Source organism: Chanodichthys erythropterus, chromosome 2, assembly GCF_024489055.1.
Source record: "Chanodichthys erythropterus isolate Z2021 chromosome 2, ASM2448905v1, whole genome shotgun sequence".
Taxonomy (NCBI): domain Eukaryota; kingdom Metazoa; phylum Chordata; class Actinopteri; order Cypriniformes; family Xenocyprididae; genus Chanodichthys; species Chanodichthys erythropterus.
The window spans coordinates 32122501-32138353 of NC_090222.1; the positions used below are offsets into that span (position 1 = coordinate 32122501).

Below are 15853 nucleotides of genomic sequence, written 5' to 3' on the forward strand. Positions count from 1 at the left end.
ATGTTCTTTTTGTGGATCTGAAAATGAATCTGCTTCATTTGTTTTTCAGATGTCCCATCACAATATCATTTTGGACAGAGATTTCAGTTTTGATTTTTACATCCTTTAATGCACTTTTTGATATTACAGAAGAAATGGTCTTATTTCTGCTTTCTAACACTGTTTCTGTTCCTTTAGATAATGCAGTCAAAATCCTGATGCATGCTTGGAAAAGGCCATATCCACAAGTCTAAATTTACAGCTTCGAAACCAAATTTCACTAAAAAGTTTTGCAGATGTAAATTTAAAAGAAACAAAAAGCAATTAAAACATTCCAGATATTAAATAAGATTATGAAGTCACCTGTAAATAGAGATACAATGTTTAGATGAGATCTTTCTGTCCCCCACCAGTCATAACAAAAATAATTTTTGTTTTTGTTTTTTTGTGTAAATATATATATTTTTAATTGTTTTATGTATTATCTGTTTACTTTGTCAATACTCTATATGTCCCTCGTACCAAGACATTTGTTCTTTTCAATATGCTGTTGGATTGAATGTTAATTGTTACTTAAAAATGAATATTATTTATATATATATATATATATATATATATATATATATATATATATATATATACACACAATATTTTTTTGGTTTGTTTTTGTTTTGCCTTTCTGAGTGTTATTTATAGGCCTCCAATACAATACACTAATTAATATATTATTAATAATATTGTTTTCGGTGCTAATTTACATTCTTAATATTATTTTGGACAGACTGTCTGTTATGCTCAAATTCACACTGGTGATGTCTAAACTTCCTTTTTCTGTATTTTAGAAAGCATTTTTGGACTGATTGCCCTGATGTGAATAGCAACATACATACAGCAGGCAGGTCACATAAATCGACAGCAGAGTTATACTGTTACCCTCTCTATTTCACACACAGTGGCTATAACGTTAACCAATCCACTCTTGTAATGTCTAATATCCTTTGGTTCATAATCCAGAAAGCATTTTGGTCTGATGTGACTAGCTACAGACATACAGCATGGTCATCAAATCTGAGAGTATACATTTCCAAAATTTGTTACTGTTCTTTATTCTTAGATACATGTCTATTGTTCACAAAATTAATTGAGATGATAATCAGTTATAAAAATCTTATTTTCTAGAGGGTTTATTCCTGTTGTTTACGAACATGTTTAGGTGGAGGATCATCAGGAAAGTGACAATGACAACCCTCAAGTTACGACTGACATCACCAGGAATAATATCAAATTAATCATATAAAACAGCTCCAAAACTCTTCAGATGCTGCTGCTTTGTTGACAAAGGCATGGAACTTAATACATTTTCTCAGCTAATTTTTACTTTATTTATATGATACATTTGCATAATTCACCCTAAGAACTCTTTAGCTTAATTCCATAATTAAAGTAGTGTTGTTTATGATTTAGGCATGGTTTTTGTTTTTTTGCATTTTGAATTTTGCAAAAATCTCATTACTGTACTGTTCTAATAATAGAGTTTTGATTATTAACTTTCAATTGGCTTTTCAGAGTTCTAACAGGACATATGATCAGAGAAAGAAAACTGATGATCAGTCAAAATTGTTTTAATATTCTGATGACAATACAGTGGATGTCATTACTGAAGAATTCCATATGCATGAATAACACCTGGATGTCATTATATTATGCATTGCACATTTCTGAATTCAGTTGAATCCATGGCCAAACACTGACTTTATGCCGAGATCTTTTGCCCCAGAGATGAAACTCCAAAAAAGGTCCATCAGGGTTCCTAAAACAGAAAAAAAAAATGCTTAAAAAATATAAAGGATCTCTTATAAAATGCAGCTAAATTCAGAATAAATTAATTAAACCGTCATACCTCTGAGACCCTGGAACGATCTCAAATGTCAGTCCCCCATTTCTCGCTCACTGGGTTAGTTAATGTTCATCTTTATTCCACTCGATTGGTTCTTGTTTGCCATTTAAAAATCTCTCTTCATCTATCACCATGTGTGAGGGTACTGTGCTTTGTACATGCATGTTCTTCTCCAAACCTTCAGGCTGTATTTCATCTTTGGAAAGTTCTTCTCTGGTCTTGTAAATCAGTTCATTTTGTCCACCCTTTCTGGACTCTTTGTCATCATTAACATCTTCCGAAAGCTCTTCTATCAACCGAACTTTAGGCTGTTCAATTCTACTTGTGTTCTTGAGTCTCCCAGAATCCTCCTTGAACTCTACAACTCTGTCCATCTGTTCCCCATCAGACATTACTTTTTCAGAACGATCACCCTCCTCATCCTTTAACTCTGTAGCAGTCGTTTCCTCTGTCCCAACAATTACTTCTACATCCTCATCTAAGTCTTTCATGGGCAACTTTTTATTTTCCTCTTTTGCTTCCATTTGTTTTTCAGTATCAGTCACAATCTCCACAGGGTAACCATCATCTTCTTCCTCTTCACAGATTCCTTCTGCGTTCTTGAACTTCACCTCTTCTGCGTCCTCCTGAACACTGACCAATCCTTCCTCAGTCTTGACTATCGATTGTTCGTTCTTGTCCAAAATCCAGGGTAGACTTGTTATCATAGATTGTGTCATTTGAGGCAAATAAGCTGTTACAAAATCAATAAAACATTGAAGTATAGTGTTTTCATTTGAAGTAATGATAGTCTCTGATGCTTTCTACTTACAAGTTTCTCCAATTTCACATGTCGAATCACAACAAGCACAAACGGATGCATCAGTGACGAGTTCGCCCCATCTATTGGGACAGGACAAGACCAAAGATTGAACTTCTCTGTATTAACACAGTATGTTGCACATATGTGAAATAAATTATTCACCTTCTCTCTGCATTGTTATAAGTACAGGACTTTGCTGTGGCACTTGTGGCATTGTGAACCGATATTGTGCAATGCAGGTAAAAGGGCTGTAAAAATGAGGAAAAATGCAATCAACACATACATTTATATATTAAAAAAAAAAAAAAATTATGAACATACATATCAGACAGGGGCAAGTTTTCACATGCGTGAAAAATCTCTCAGCCAATTCATAGGTTATATAATATTAACTTTTCCATTTTACGGTTAACATTTTGCTTAAAAGTCCATCAAATAGCCTGATATGTTATAGAAGATGGCTTTTTATTTCAGACAAATATTCTGGAAATGATTCTTCTCAAATTAATGTCAATAAAAGCCAGTTTCCTTTTATGACAGCTTGCTCTATACAGTATGATTTAACAAACATTGACCGATTTTGTCACATAGGCGGTTTTCTTTTTTCCCAGGAAATAACAACTGAAATGTTAAATATTCCATCCAAATGTTTAATATTTCACAAGTTATTTGCAGTCAAGACTTCAGGGTGTGCAACTAATAAACTGAATTTCAAAACCCTACAAATAATCACTGGATTTAAAGTGTGACAACAAGCCCCAGTCTCTCCTATATATGACCCATTTAAAGGGTTAGTTCACCCAAAAATTAAAATAATGTCATTTATGTCTCATGTCGCTCTACACGCGCAAGACCTTCGTTCATCTTTGGACCAATTTTTTTTTCAAAGGTGAGTAATAATGACAGAATTTTAATTTTTGGATGAACTAACCCTTTAAGAAAGAAAACATTACCGTGCCAGTAACTTGGGGGAGTAAAAAGGCATCAACTGAAAACCTTATAATCTTTGACTGTCTTTGGAGAAAGCGAGAGAGACTTCCTTGAATTCTGCTGTCCTCCATACACCTGAAATCGCAGTTTGGCGTTTATTCATTTCTTTCTTCACTCTAAATGTGTCTTTAAGTTACATAAAAGCAGAGAGAGTACCAAACAACTTACCCAAAATTACTAATAACATTGTGTTGTGGAGTGGACTTTGGGTCTTTGGATGCTGTTGCATAGCAGGAGTCAACAAAAATCCTTTCGTCCATAGAAGTATGAGCAGCACTGACTTCAAAATACATGGGCTTCCCAAGGACAAAACTTCCATTTTCCTCAAGTCTTTCCCAGCGTTCTAGATTTCACACAGTTTAATAGACTGATGGGCACCAACATCATTAAGAGGTCGGACAAAACAGGAAATTAAAAGCTTACCATTACACACAGAAATACTAAACTTGGCACTGCGCTCAAAAATCTTGTGAAACATGTGCTCCCTCACCACAGGCAGGAAGCCTATTTTGTATGAATAATGAAATCTAGAAATTGGAAAAAATAAAACAGATGATGTACATTTCATTTTAAAGACCAGAAACCTCTTCAGTTTTGTAGTTTACCTATTGTATAGGCACTGGATGTTTAATGTAAGGGGCATCGCCCGGATGACTGGCCCTTGAGGCTCTGGTGTGTAGCGCACCGTGTTAGAATACACGATCTGCCCTCTCTTCATCTGAGGAGGATCAAACATTGTTATATGGTAGGTAAAATCAAGATAAGCATATTAAAGTCACCAGGAAATCAAATTTGACAATTATTTTTATTTTATTATATATATAGTACCAGTCGAAAGTTTGAGCACATTACTATTTTAATAAACTTTATGTAATTTATTTCTATGATGCAAAGCTGAATTTTCAACATTATTACTCCAGTCTTCAGTGTCACATGATCCTTTAGAAATCATTCTAATATGATGATTTGATACACAGTTATCATCAATGTTGGAAACAGTTGTGCTGCTTAATATTTTTTGGAACCTGTGATACTTTTTTTCAGGATTCATTGATGAATAAAAAGTGAAAAAGAATAGCATTTATTCAAAATAGAAAACAGGGCTGCAACGATTAATCGCAATTAATCGTTGCAAAATAAAAGTCTGTGTTTATGTAATATATATGTGTGTGTTCTGTGTATAATAATTATGTATATATAAATACACACACATACAGGTATAAAGTTTAGAAATATATGCATGTATTATAAATATATATATTTATATATATTTTATATTACATATAAACAAAATTTATAAATAAATATAAAATTTTTCTTAAATATATACATGAATGTGTGTGTATTTATATATACATAATTATTATACACAGAACACACACATATTACGCAAACATAGACTTTTATTTTGCAAACGATTAATCGCGATTAATCGTTGCAGCCCTAGAATACTTTTCTAATAATATAAGCATTTACTATCACTTTTTTTCAATTTAACATCCTTGCTGAATAAAAGTATTAATTTCTTCAAAAAAAGAAAGAAAATTTTTTTTTACTGACCCCAAACTTTTGAACGTTAGTGTATATTGTTACAAAAGATTTTTATTTTAAATAAATGCTGTTCTTTTTAAAACTTATTTATTAATGAATCCTAGAAAAAGTATCACAGGTTATAAAAATATTAAGCAGCACAACTGAAATTTCCAACACTGATAATAAATCTGATTTCTGAAGGATCATGTGACACTGAAGACTGGAGTAATGATGCTGAAAATTCAGTTTGCATCACAGAAATACATTATATTTTAAAGTTCTACTACATGCCTTCGGTTTTGATAGTTTATACTTTTTTTAGCAACCTATCAGAATCTCATTTAACTTTTTGTTCATACAAATATCAGCAACAAATTGCATAATTTTGCCAAGTTTGAGCCTCTGAATAAAACTGAGGTGTTTTTTAGTTTCCTGAGTAAAGCTCTATATTTCTCCTATATAATATGAGACAAAAATCTGATGCATCAAATAAGATAGGCTTATTCAAAACAAACATATGCAAACTTAAGATTATTAAGAGAATTTGACATTACCGTTTCTATTTTTTCTAGTTTATACAAATACAAATAAGTCAAATACAAATTTAAGTCATGAATTGTGATTAATCACAAATATTTTGACCATTTTAAACAATTGACTGTTGTATGCTTCTGACTGTATTCTCATGGTATGTTGAAAAAAGATACTAGCTTTTCAATTAATTACTTTACTGATAGTATTTTCCACACATTTATGTATTTTAACTGCATAAATATAGGCATCAAAATATATAGCTGCCTACATTTTAAAAACCTGGACCTTTAAGATAACTACTTACCTTTAAAGAGCTATCGCAGTCATTGAGGTCGTAATGGAAATATAAGAAGTTCTTGTCGGAGCGAGAGACAGGACATGTTCCCAGGTGAAATGAAGACGGTGAACCTCTGAAGCCCAGTAGTTTCTTATTCATGCGCACCGAGATCTTACTGTAACCACACCAAACCTCTACGCCACGAGCATTACGCACGGGAGACACTTGGTTTAACTGAGGGTTCACTTGAGGAACTAGAAGGCTAGTCAAAAGGTTTGGTAAGTGTCGTCGCTCGGAGTCAGGTCTAAACATCTCCATGTCAACTAGAGGAACTGGAACATGTTGGAACATCGGGAAAACGTGATATGGTCGCGTAACCGGAGGATTTTTTATAAACTCACTGTATTGTGTCCACGGCCTGACGGCGCCTGGCATGGGTTGCATGGCACGGACTTTCTGCTCCGTGGATACGACGTTGCTATATTCTAGGTGACCCCCGGTCCCGTGAGTGTAAGCTTTGGCGATGTACATTATGCCAAGCAAGTACAAAGAAAAAGAAAAACACAAACTTATACGCCCCATGATAGCTATTAACTCTTAAATGTGGACATAAAGGAAATAAACAAAACGCCGCAGAGAAGAAGGTGAGGCGCGCTCTGCAGCCACCTGTTGATTGATGACGAGACGGCTAATTACTCGTTTAGGCAAGAGAATCGGTTCTTTTGAACAGTTATAAAAAAAAAAAAAAAAAAAAAAAACATCACGTAATTCCGTCTCATATTCTCTAAATGTCAAACTGAAGCCTTATTTAAGCACATTGCTGTTTATAACGTGTTGATTATTAAGGTTTATTTAAAAAAAAATATTGTAATACGTGTAGGCTACCTATGATTTAGCATTATATATTACAGTAGTGTATATATAACAGTACAGAAATTCATTTAGCTTACTTCTTTTGGCTGTTGTACCTATTAATTTTCCATTCAACTCTACCCTAGCTACTTATTAAAGCCAAGTTTCATACGCGGTTTGATAAAATTGTATTTTTTTAATTTGCTAAATCCTTGAATAATTTTACTTTTAGCCTGATCAGTTGGTACTCTCAAAAAAACAACAACAAATAAACATCTCACTTTGGTTATGAATCGGACATGTTTGAATCAATTGAGTCGGCGACTCGAGAACCGCTCGGATCGATTCAGTCCGATTCGCAAAAGAATCGTTCATAGCAGTTTTTGTGAACCGGTTCAACCTATTCATTAAAATCGATTCAACGAGTATGTGTAGTTGCTACTGGGTCTAATTTGTTGTGTTCTCAAATTTATCCCATGTTCATTCAGTGTTATATAGGGCTATTAAAGTTTGCTTTTAGATTTCAACACAATATGCGGTTTGTAACTTACATGTTTTGTTAGGATCATGCACTTAAAATCCAAAACTGCAAGCCTACTGTGTGGAAACGCTTGTTTCGGTAGAAAGACGAATGCCATGTTAAGTAGCACCTTTTGACTGACTTACACTCTTTATCCTTACACCATGACTCTTTTTAAGACTAGTTGTCTTAAAATGAGCTATTAATATAAAGTCTAATTCATTCCAGTGCTTCATAAATTTAGATACAGCTTCCAGTAACTATAGCTTAAAAATGGCATCAGCCAGCTTGAGACTAAAAGGTATTATATACCCAAACCAAACCAATATGATCTTCCTAATAGCATATTAGTGTTCTCACTCAAATTGAATTGTTTGAATCTAGATTCTCCTCCACTTCAACAGAGGCTTCAGTTTATGTGAGGGTTTTATTGAGAGGTGACAGAGCAACAATTTGTTCTGGTCCCCCGTAACCCCTTCATTTATAGATAGACATATTTCCTATACTCTTCAATAATGACCGAGCAGACACACAAATCCGCAGCTGCGTTTTCCAAACTGTATCAGTGCTCAGACACGTCTCTGACAGTGCATGGTGAGTGTGACATTTATATGGTGACCAAAGTCTGCTAAACATAACAAGATTAGAGGACCTACAGAGGCAACTCTCTCTTTAATAAAGAAACCAAAACTGATGATATCATAATACTTCAGACATTATGTTCTCATGATGGATGATGTTGAAAAAAATGACAAAGTAAAGAAGCCAGTGAGGCCAATTACAAGTTTTAACTGGTTATTAAGAACATAAAGGACAGCAGTCATCATCACTGATCTGAGCAGAATAAGGTAGTTTGCAGGTCCTGATGCCTCAAAGGTTGCAGGTTCGAATCCCAGTCATTAGAATTAACCTCGAAAATGACATTTCACCCTAACATTGCTTTAACGTTAACTGGATGATGCATGGATGCTATGTACACAGATTACAATGGATGAAGATGTCATCAGTTAATTAAATATATGGTATTGGTCAGTCATACTGAATGAGGCTCGCATCCAATATGAAGTTCTCACATGATGTTCGAATTGTCATGGATTTCTACACAGTTGCATGAGGCTTGAATTTTAGCTATACATATAATAAACCTTGATCAAACTCCTATAATCCTCTTCTGTTCAATTCCGTCCAGTGGCTGACCAATAAATCGAGGCACTTGTTTAATACCATGTTTCCGTTACATAATATAAATGTCAAGCTTTAACCTGTACCAAGAAAGAAAGCAAACAAAAAAACAGCAGAAAACAGATTTTTTCTTTTTTTCTTTTTTCCTTGTTAAATAGTAATAAATACATGAGATGCAGTGGTTTATTTTTCATTTTTCTGAAGCAGGAGGGTTAAAAAGTTCTCATTTTTATTTATTTATTTATTTATTCATTTATTTATTTATCTGTCTGTTTTCTTTAGCAGCAATCCGAACATGGTTGAGAGTGGAGATAGCAGCCGAGAGAGAAGTAGTTCACTTTTTTTTGACTTGATGGCAAACAGCACTCACAGAGTGTTGTGAAGGAGGAAGGGGAGGAGGGGGAGAATAAAGACAAAGAGAAAGCAAAATGAGAGGCAGGAAATGAAGTCAGAGTGGGAGGGGCTGCAGTCAGGAGGGCGTGACAGTGTCCCTTCATACCGAAGTATTCCGCCCTCCCGCTAAATATCGCCCCAGACTCTTCCTTCCAACAGAAACATGGGGTAAGCAAGAAAATAAAGAGAAAGAGAGCGCGAGAGAGAGAGAGAGAGAGCTACAGCAAGATTTGGCTTAGCATATCCAGAGTTAATACAAATGTGTTAACGCTTTCATAGTTTTCTGTCCAAAATAAAGAGGGTTAGAAAAAAGAGAGAAAGAGACAGAAACCAAAGTAAGAGAGGGGTGAGAGAGAGACAGAGTCTAGTGAGATGGTGAAGAAGAAGAAGAAGAAGGCAGACTATTTTTTGAAACGAACAACAGGGAAGCATTTTGGTTTTCCTTCTGGCAAAATGTTTTGATGTTTTTCAAGACTTTCCTGTATCACTTCCTCCTTTATGTGAAGTCGAGTTACGTTCCCCCTCTCCTCGTGAAAGCGGCTCATGATTCAGCCTCCTCCTCTAGTTGTTAGTTGGTGTTTCTCACTGTGTGGCGACTAAAAACAGTTTCTGTCATTTGCTTTATTTCATTCGTAGGATTTGTTTCATAGTTTGAGATATATAAGCCAGTGTGTCAAGCGAGATAAAGACTGGAAACATTAAAAAAAAGTAACAAAAATGTGTGAGTGTATGTCCTGTGTGTGTGTGTGTGTGTTTGTTTGTGTGTGGGTTATGCTCAACTAGAAAAAAAGCAACCAAAAACAATAAAATGAAGCCAAGAAAGGAAAAAAAAACTCAAACCCAGTTTGTTTGCTTGTTGTTTTCTATGCATAAGTATCATCTGATGAGCCCCCCAAAAAAGAACTGTATAAATAAAACATTGAATAAATAAACCCCAAAATACCCACCTCTCAATTTAGATCTCTTTCTAACCCCTTCTCCCGTCTCTCTTTATGTAGTGATTCTTAATAAATTAAAAATGTACAATTACGGCAAAACCAGGAAAAGAAAAAAAAAAAAAAAAAAAAAACAAACCAAAAAAAAAAATATATATATATATATAAAAAAAAAAAGCATAAGGTACTCTCTCCCGCTGCTGTCGTCTTGACAAAAACATTCAATTTTTTCAACACAAATCTCTCCTCTCCTCAAAAAACGGCAAATAAAAATCTCTCGCTGCAAACCTGTCCTGAAATCACATAAAATCAAATAACAAACGTTCCGAAACCTTCCGTTGCGACTACTTCGCTCGCTGCTCTTCTCCTTCAATTAAAGAAAAACAAACAAACAGAAAAATAACGATAAAAATAGTTTCAAATCCCTCCCTTGACCTTCTCCCCATGCAAAACCAAAACAACAAAACGAAAAAACAAAATCAACTGTCTGATATTTCACAAGTTTTTCTCTGCGATTCTGTTACGTGTGGCCGCGCGCGTGTATGTGTGTGTCGTACGTATACTACGTGTCGTGTGTGTGTGTGTGTACGTGTGGCGCTTTTGTCACTGTTATGTTGTCGTTAAAATTTTCGTATGGCTTTTGGAATTTGTTCAAGATTTATCAAGAGTTGGCTGCACTCTGACCGCTCCCACTCCCGCTGCCACACACTGCCATCATGGCGGACTCCTCGGAGTCCGGCCGCCCCCCAGCTCCCCCGACTCCTCTGGGCGGGGGCCCCCCGGTGAGCATTCCCCCCACTCCGACGCTTCCCTGTGGCGGGTTGTTATTGTTGTTGCTGCCGGCGTAGCACGGAGGGATGTATCCCAAACCGGAGGCAGCGACCATGCTGTCCTGGGAGGCTGGGGCCTGGGGCAACTGTTGCTGGGAAGCGGAAGGGGGCTGCTGGGGGGCCATGACTGTCCTAGTCCGAAAGGCAGAGAGGCCCAGGTGGAGGTTGGAGGAGCCGTACTGACTGGAGTCCAAGCTCGACGGGGGCGGCTGCATGATGGAAGACTGACCCAGGTGGTGGTGGTGGGTGAGGCTGAGCTCGATGCTGTCCTGCATCTGCGGGGAGGAGACGGGCATCAGCGCTGGGCCCTGCTGGCCCTGCGAGGCCTGGCCCTGCGGCTGGTTCTGCTGCTGCTGCTGTTGCCGGAGCTGTCTGCCGTTGCTGTGGTGGCTGCCGTAGATGGGGTGGGGATGGTGCGGCTCCATCATGCCCCCCATGTTGCCCAGGAAGTGGCGCGAGTGCTGCGTGGCTGCAGGCTTGTGCAACAGCAGCTGCGGGTAGGAGGAGTCGCTGCCGCTGTTGGACAGCTGACCCATGCTGCTGTCCCCTCCTGGCCAGATGCGCAACTGCTGTTGAGACGGAGCCTGGAGGGAGAAGAAGCGACCAGAGGGGATCAAGACGAGTCCTTTTGGCATCTTAACGAGGTGCGCTAAAACGATCACTTACTTGTGGGCTCTGCATCTCGTAGTCTGTGTGAGTGACTGCACTGTTGTAGTACCGGTTACTGTACCGGTAATTTCGGTTGTCGTTGGAAGAACCGCTAGATCCACCTGGATTGGGAGCAATGAAAAAGAACTCGTGTAAAACAAGTCATTTTATACTTTTACTAGGTTTAAAGGGCGGTCACACTACATTTTTCACTGCATTGACTTCATACGCATGCGAATGTGGGAGACAGGAAACATGATCTCATGTGAATTTCAATTTTGTTGTGAATTCATATAGTAAAAGATCGATGCATCACACCGTGTCCTCTCAGCACGATTAAAAGAACACAAACTTTAAATATGCAGTATTCCAGTACAACAGAGTTGATTTCATATTTGTACTTGTTACACAGCTCTTTGAAATGCTTGATTCTGATTGGTCAGTTGCGACATTCTGAGGTCATCTAATGCCCGATAATGACCGTAGTCAATAGCAAGGCTGTTTAAAGGGTTAGTTCACCCCAAAATTAAATTTCTGTCATTTAGTACTCACCCTTATGTCGTCCCAAACCCAAGACCTTTGTTCATCTTTGGAACACAAATTAAGATATTTTTGATGAAATCCGAGAGTTTCTGAACTATACATAGGCAGCAACGTCATTGCACCTTTTGAGGTCCACAAAGGTATTAAAGACATTGTTAAAATAGTCCATGTGACTACAGTGGTTCTAACAGTACAGTCGCTTCATAACATTAAGGTTGAATTAAGGTATGTCTTTAATACCTTTCTGGAGAATACCTCAAAATGTGTGCCTATGTGTGGTTCAGAATAGCGCTGTCAAACGATTAATCGCATACAAAATAAAAGTTTGAGTTTGCATAATATATGTGGGTGTACTATGTGTAATTATTATGTATATATAAATACAAACACATCCATGTATATATTTGAGAAATATTTACAAGTATATGTATTTATTTATATTTTGATATCATTTATATTATATATAAATACATTTTTTTGTACATAAATAACATATTTCTCTTAAATATATACATTAATATGTGTGTATTTATATATACATATTATTTACACACATTACTCACATATATTATGCAAACTCAAACTTTTATTTTGTATGCGATTAATCGTTTGACAGCCCTAGTTCAGAAACTCTCAGATTTCATCAAAAATATCTTAATTTGTGTTCTGAAGATGAATGAAGGTCTTACGGTTTTGGAACGACATGAGGGTGAGTAATTAATGACAGAAATTTCATTTTTGGGTGAACTAACCCTTTAATTACCGCTCATCTGGGCATCTGAATCCGGTGCTTCTTTCATGTCTCTTGTGTCATCTTGTGCCTCAGATATCAACTATATTTACTGTAAAACTAAACTTCAGTATTAATAGTAGGTCTATGGTAATATTGTTGATACATTATCCCTTGTTGTACATTATCCCTTAAATGTTTTGTTCCCTAATCTAGGCTCAAAGCTGCCTGGACCTGTTTTTCTTTGCAGAAGCTTTGCGTAAAATGAGCTAATAAAATATTTCAATTCAAATCAATATTTTGTGTCTAATTATTTACTTATGTGGCAAGTAGCCATTATTATATGTTATATTATGTTTTAAAAAAGACGGCACCATATAAATCTTGCATGTTCAAAATCTAGTGTGACCGCAGCATAACACACACTTACCGGAGCTGGAGACGGAGCTAGTGGTGGAGGTGGAGTGGCTGTGGTCCATGGCAGGGCTGGTGGAGGTGGAGCTGCTGGTGTTGGTGCCTTCATCCGTCGTCTTCTTAAAGAAGTTGTGCTGCAGCGCATAAAAGGGCGTGATGCGCGTCTTGGGATCGTAGTCCAGCATGCGCAGGATCAGGTCCTTGAACTTCAGGTAGTCGCAGGGCGCATGGCCCTGTTCTCCAGCTCGCCTCCCCCCTGGACCTCCCGTCTCCACCCCCAGGATCTCATGCAGTCGTCGCGTGGCAGGTGGTTTATATTCCTGAAGTGACGAATCATCACAGAGGAAGGGAAGAGAATGAGGCACAAAAAAGTAGCATTTAGTGAAGTGCAGATAACAGCTTAAATGTCATCACTTTTAAACAGAGGTTGATGAACTATCAGTCTAAGACCATGTATCCACCAAAGCATTTTTAGCCAGATGAAAACGCTAGGCGCTCTTCTGAAAACGCCTGGCTGTGGTTGGTCGGTGTAATATTTGTCCCGCCCCTCCTCCACTGTGATTGGACGGCTGGTTACAAAGTGACAGTGATGAGCGCTGCGTTTTACCCAAAGTTAAGCAACTCTCGGCGACCAGAAAAAAAACGCAGATCGCTCAGTGCTTCAGCGTGAAATAGACGCTCAACGCCTCGTCACGCTTCTGCAGTTTTAAAAACCCGCCACTCCCATTGAAAACAATTGGAAAAAAATAAGCTAGCCTTCGAAAACCCCCCAAAAAACAACCCTTTGGTGGACACAGGGCCTAAAATATTATTATACTGGCCAAGCTGTATGATTAATAAATAGTTAAATACTATATACTAATAAATATTAATTTTAGGGGAATAAACTTGCTATATATTATTAATGAAATACTATAAAGTCAACATGAAATGCCATTTGTAACCCACTTCTGTGTAAAACTGAATAGCTATTAGGGCTTGATTTTCATCCATCGGGAAATGACATGAGGTTTCATACTTTTCATGAACATTCCATAGCAAAATGGAGCCTGATGTCAATGCAAGTTTATTTGCAGTAACATTAACCAGCATTAAACCTCTGTGTTATCTACAGGCAAGAATTTAAAGGGTTCACCCAAAAAATTCTGTCATTATTTACTCAACCTCAAGTTGTTCTAAACCTGCATTAAGTTATTTTTTCTGTTGAAGATAAAGGAAGATATTTTGAAGAATGTTGGTGACCAAACAGTTGCTGGTCCCCATTGACTTACATAGTTGACTTACATAATGGGGACCAGAAACTGTTTGGTCACCAACATTCTTCAAAATATCTTCTTTTGTGTTCAAAACAAGAAAGAAATTAATACAGGTTTGAAACAACTTGAAGGTGAGTAAATGATGACAATTTTCATTTTTGAACAAACTATTTCTTTAAAGGCTGCAGTACCTACAACAGCAGCCTAAAACGTTGCTGAAATAGATCAGGAAACATTTTTACTCTTTGGAATAATGTGCACTCATGGTTTGAGCACAAATGTGTATTGAAAAATCAATTTTGATTTCATGTTGACTTTAATAAGAAACTAATCAGTTTAAGAAATCATTAATGAATGCAGATGAAGGGGGCTGAAAGTAAGAGATGTTTGTGGTTTTGTGGGAATAATGACATTTGCACAAGAGTTCTCAGTATCACACAGGGTTCAACAATGAGACTTTTTGAAAGAACTTCAGTTAAAAGAAATAAATAAATCACTGTATGTCATAATTTTCCAGCAAAAAAATGTGTTCACGAATTTATACCCGTCATGGATAACAATAAGATTTCCAGCTATTACGGCAAAACAAAAGCATAAAAGTTTACTACAAATCATGTATTTTTGTAGTAAACTTACTTATTTATTCTTTAAATATTACAATATTTGTGAAACAAATATTTTGCTTAAAAAAAAAAAAAAATCCATATTGTTGAGCCCTGTCATATACATAGTTTGAGACTCTGACTCTGACCCTTTTCTGAGCTATTATACACTCAATCCTGGTCCATACATATTACAATAAAGATTTAAAATGTACCAACAGCTACATTGTAAAAAAGTACAAATCAAGGCTTTCAAATTTTTTTCTCTATTGTACACACAGAAGCACAAAATGCGTGCTAGAGCACTTGAGGCAAGTCTCTGGATGAGTTGGCAGTAAGTGCCAGACATTAATCCTGTAAAACAAAGTGTATTAGGACCTCATCCAGACTTTTACCCTCCACCTGCTATCAGCTTTGCGTCTTAATCTGCGGCCACATACGCATGCACACTCACACTTTCTACATTCTTAACCTGATGATACTTTCACTTATCTTTACTGGAAACAGGGTCATTCTAGCTACTGCCTGCACTCGCTTAACCTGTGACCCATGCGTATCGCTGACGTCACTACACTGAGAGCTGCTAAGTAGGGCTCTACCAATGTAATATATACATAGATATCAATAGATAATCATTCTTTTTTAACAACATTGCATCTATACTGTAAATCTTTAAACTGATATTTTAGTAACACTTCACAATAAGGTTCCATTTGTTAAAATGAGTTAATGCACTATAAACTAACATGAATGAACTGCATTTTTATTAATAGGATTAACAAAGACTAATAAATATTGTAAACAATTGAATTCTAAATATTAGATCTTATTAGCTACTGCATTAACAAATTAAATTGCACAAATGGAACCTTGTAAAGCCTTACTATTTTATTTACACTACTGTTCAAATGTTTGGGGTCATTTTTTGTTTTTGAA

General features: G+C 36.6%; 2 protein-coding genes across 4 annotated transcripts in view; both read right to left on the bottom strand.

The window, feature by feature from the left end:
- Nucleotides 1-1599: 1599 nt before the first annotated feature.
- On the bottom strand, nt 1600-6658 carry zp3d.1 (zona pellucida glycoprotein 3d tandem duplicate 1). The gene is made up of 9 exons (XM_067396319.1): nt 6040-6658; nt 4274-4386; nt 4092-4195; nt 3837-4011; nt 3632-3743; nt 2841-2926; nt 2688-2758; nt 1880-2609; nt 1600-1789 (listed from the first exon to the last, which is right to left on the bottom strand). Exons 1-8 carry the CDS (start codon nt 6592-6594, stop codon nt 1939-1941), a joined length of 1887 nt encoding a protein of 628 aa, XP_067252420.1. The 5' UTR covers nt 6595-6658; the 3' UTR covers nt 1600-1789; nt 1880-1938.
- A 1334-nt stretch (nt 6659-7992) lies between these two features.
- dyrk1b (dual-specificity tyrosine-(Y)-phosphorylation regulated kinase 1B) overlaps nt 7993-15853 on the bottom strand; it is a 44763-nt gene continuing 36902 nt past the window's right edge. For 2 of the 3 annotated variants that reach the window (XM_067410156.1, XM_067410137.1), the window contains exons 9-11: nt 13076-13379; nt 11391-11494; nt 7993-11308 (exon numbers count right to left, since the gene is read on the bottom strand). In XM_067410156.1, the coding sequence (XP_067266257.1) occupies nt 10556-11308; nt 11391-11494; nt 13076-13379 (1161 nt within the window). In that variant the 3' untranslated portion in view covers nt 7993-10555. The remainder of the gene's footprint in view (nt 11309-11390; nt 11495-13075; nt 13380-15853) is intronic. The other variant, XM_067410146.1, reaches the window with a different exon arrangement.

Bases quoted from the DNA above. Each gene is read 5' to 3' on its own strand.
- zp3d.1 (XM_067396319.1), bottom strand. From the start codon at position 6,594: ATGGGGCGTATAAGTTTGTGTTTTTCTTTTTCTTTGTACTTGCTTGGC. The intron at 4,012-4,091 runs GTAAGCTTTTAA...TGTGAAATCTAG, and splicing joins TAGTATTTCTGTGTGTAATG to AACGCTGGGAAAGACTTGAG. The intron at 2,610-2,687 runs GTAAGTAGAAAG...ATTTTGTAACAG, and splicing joins ATGTGAAATTGGAGAAACTT to CTTATTTGCCTCAAATGACA.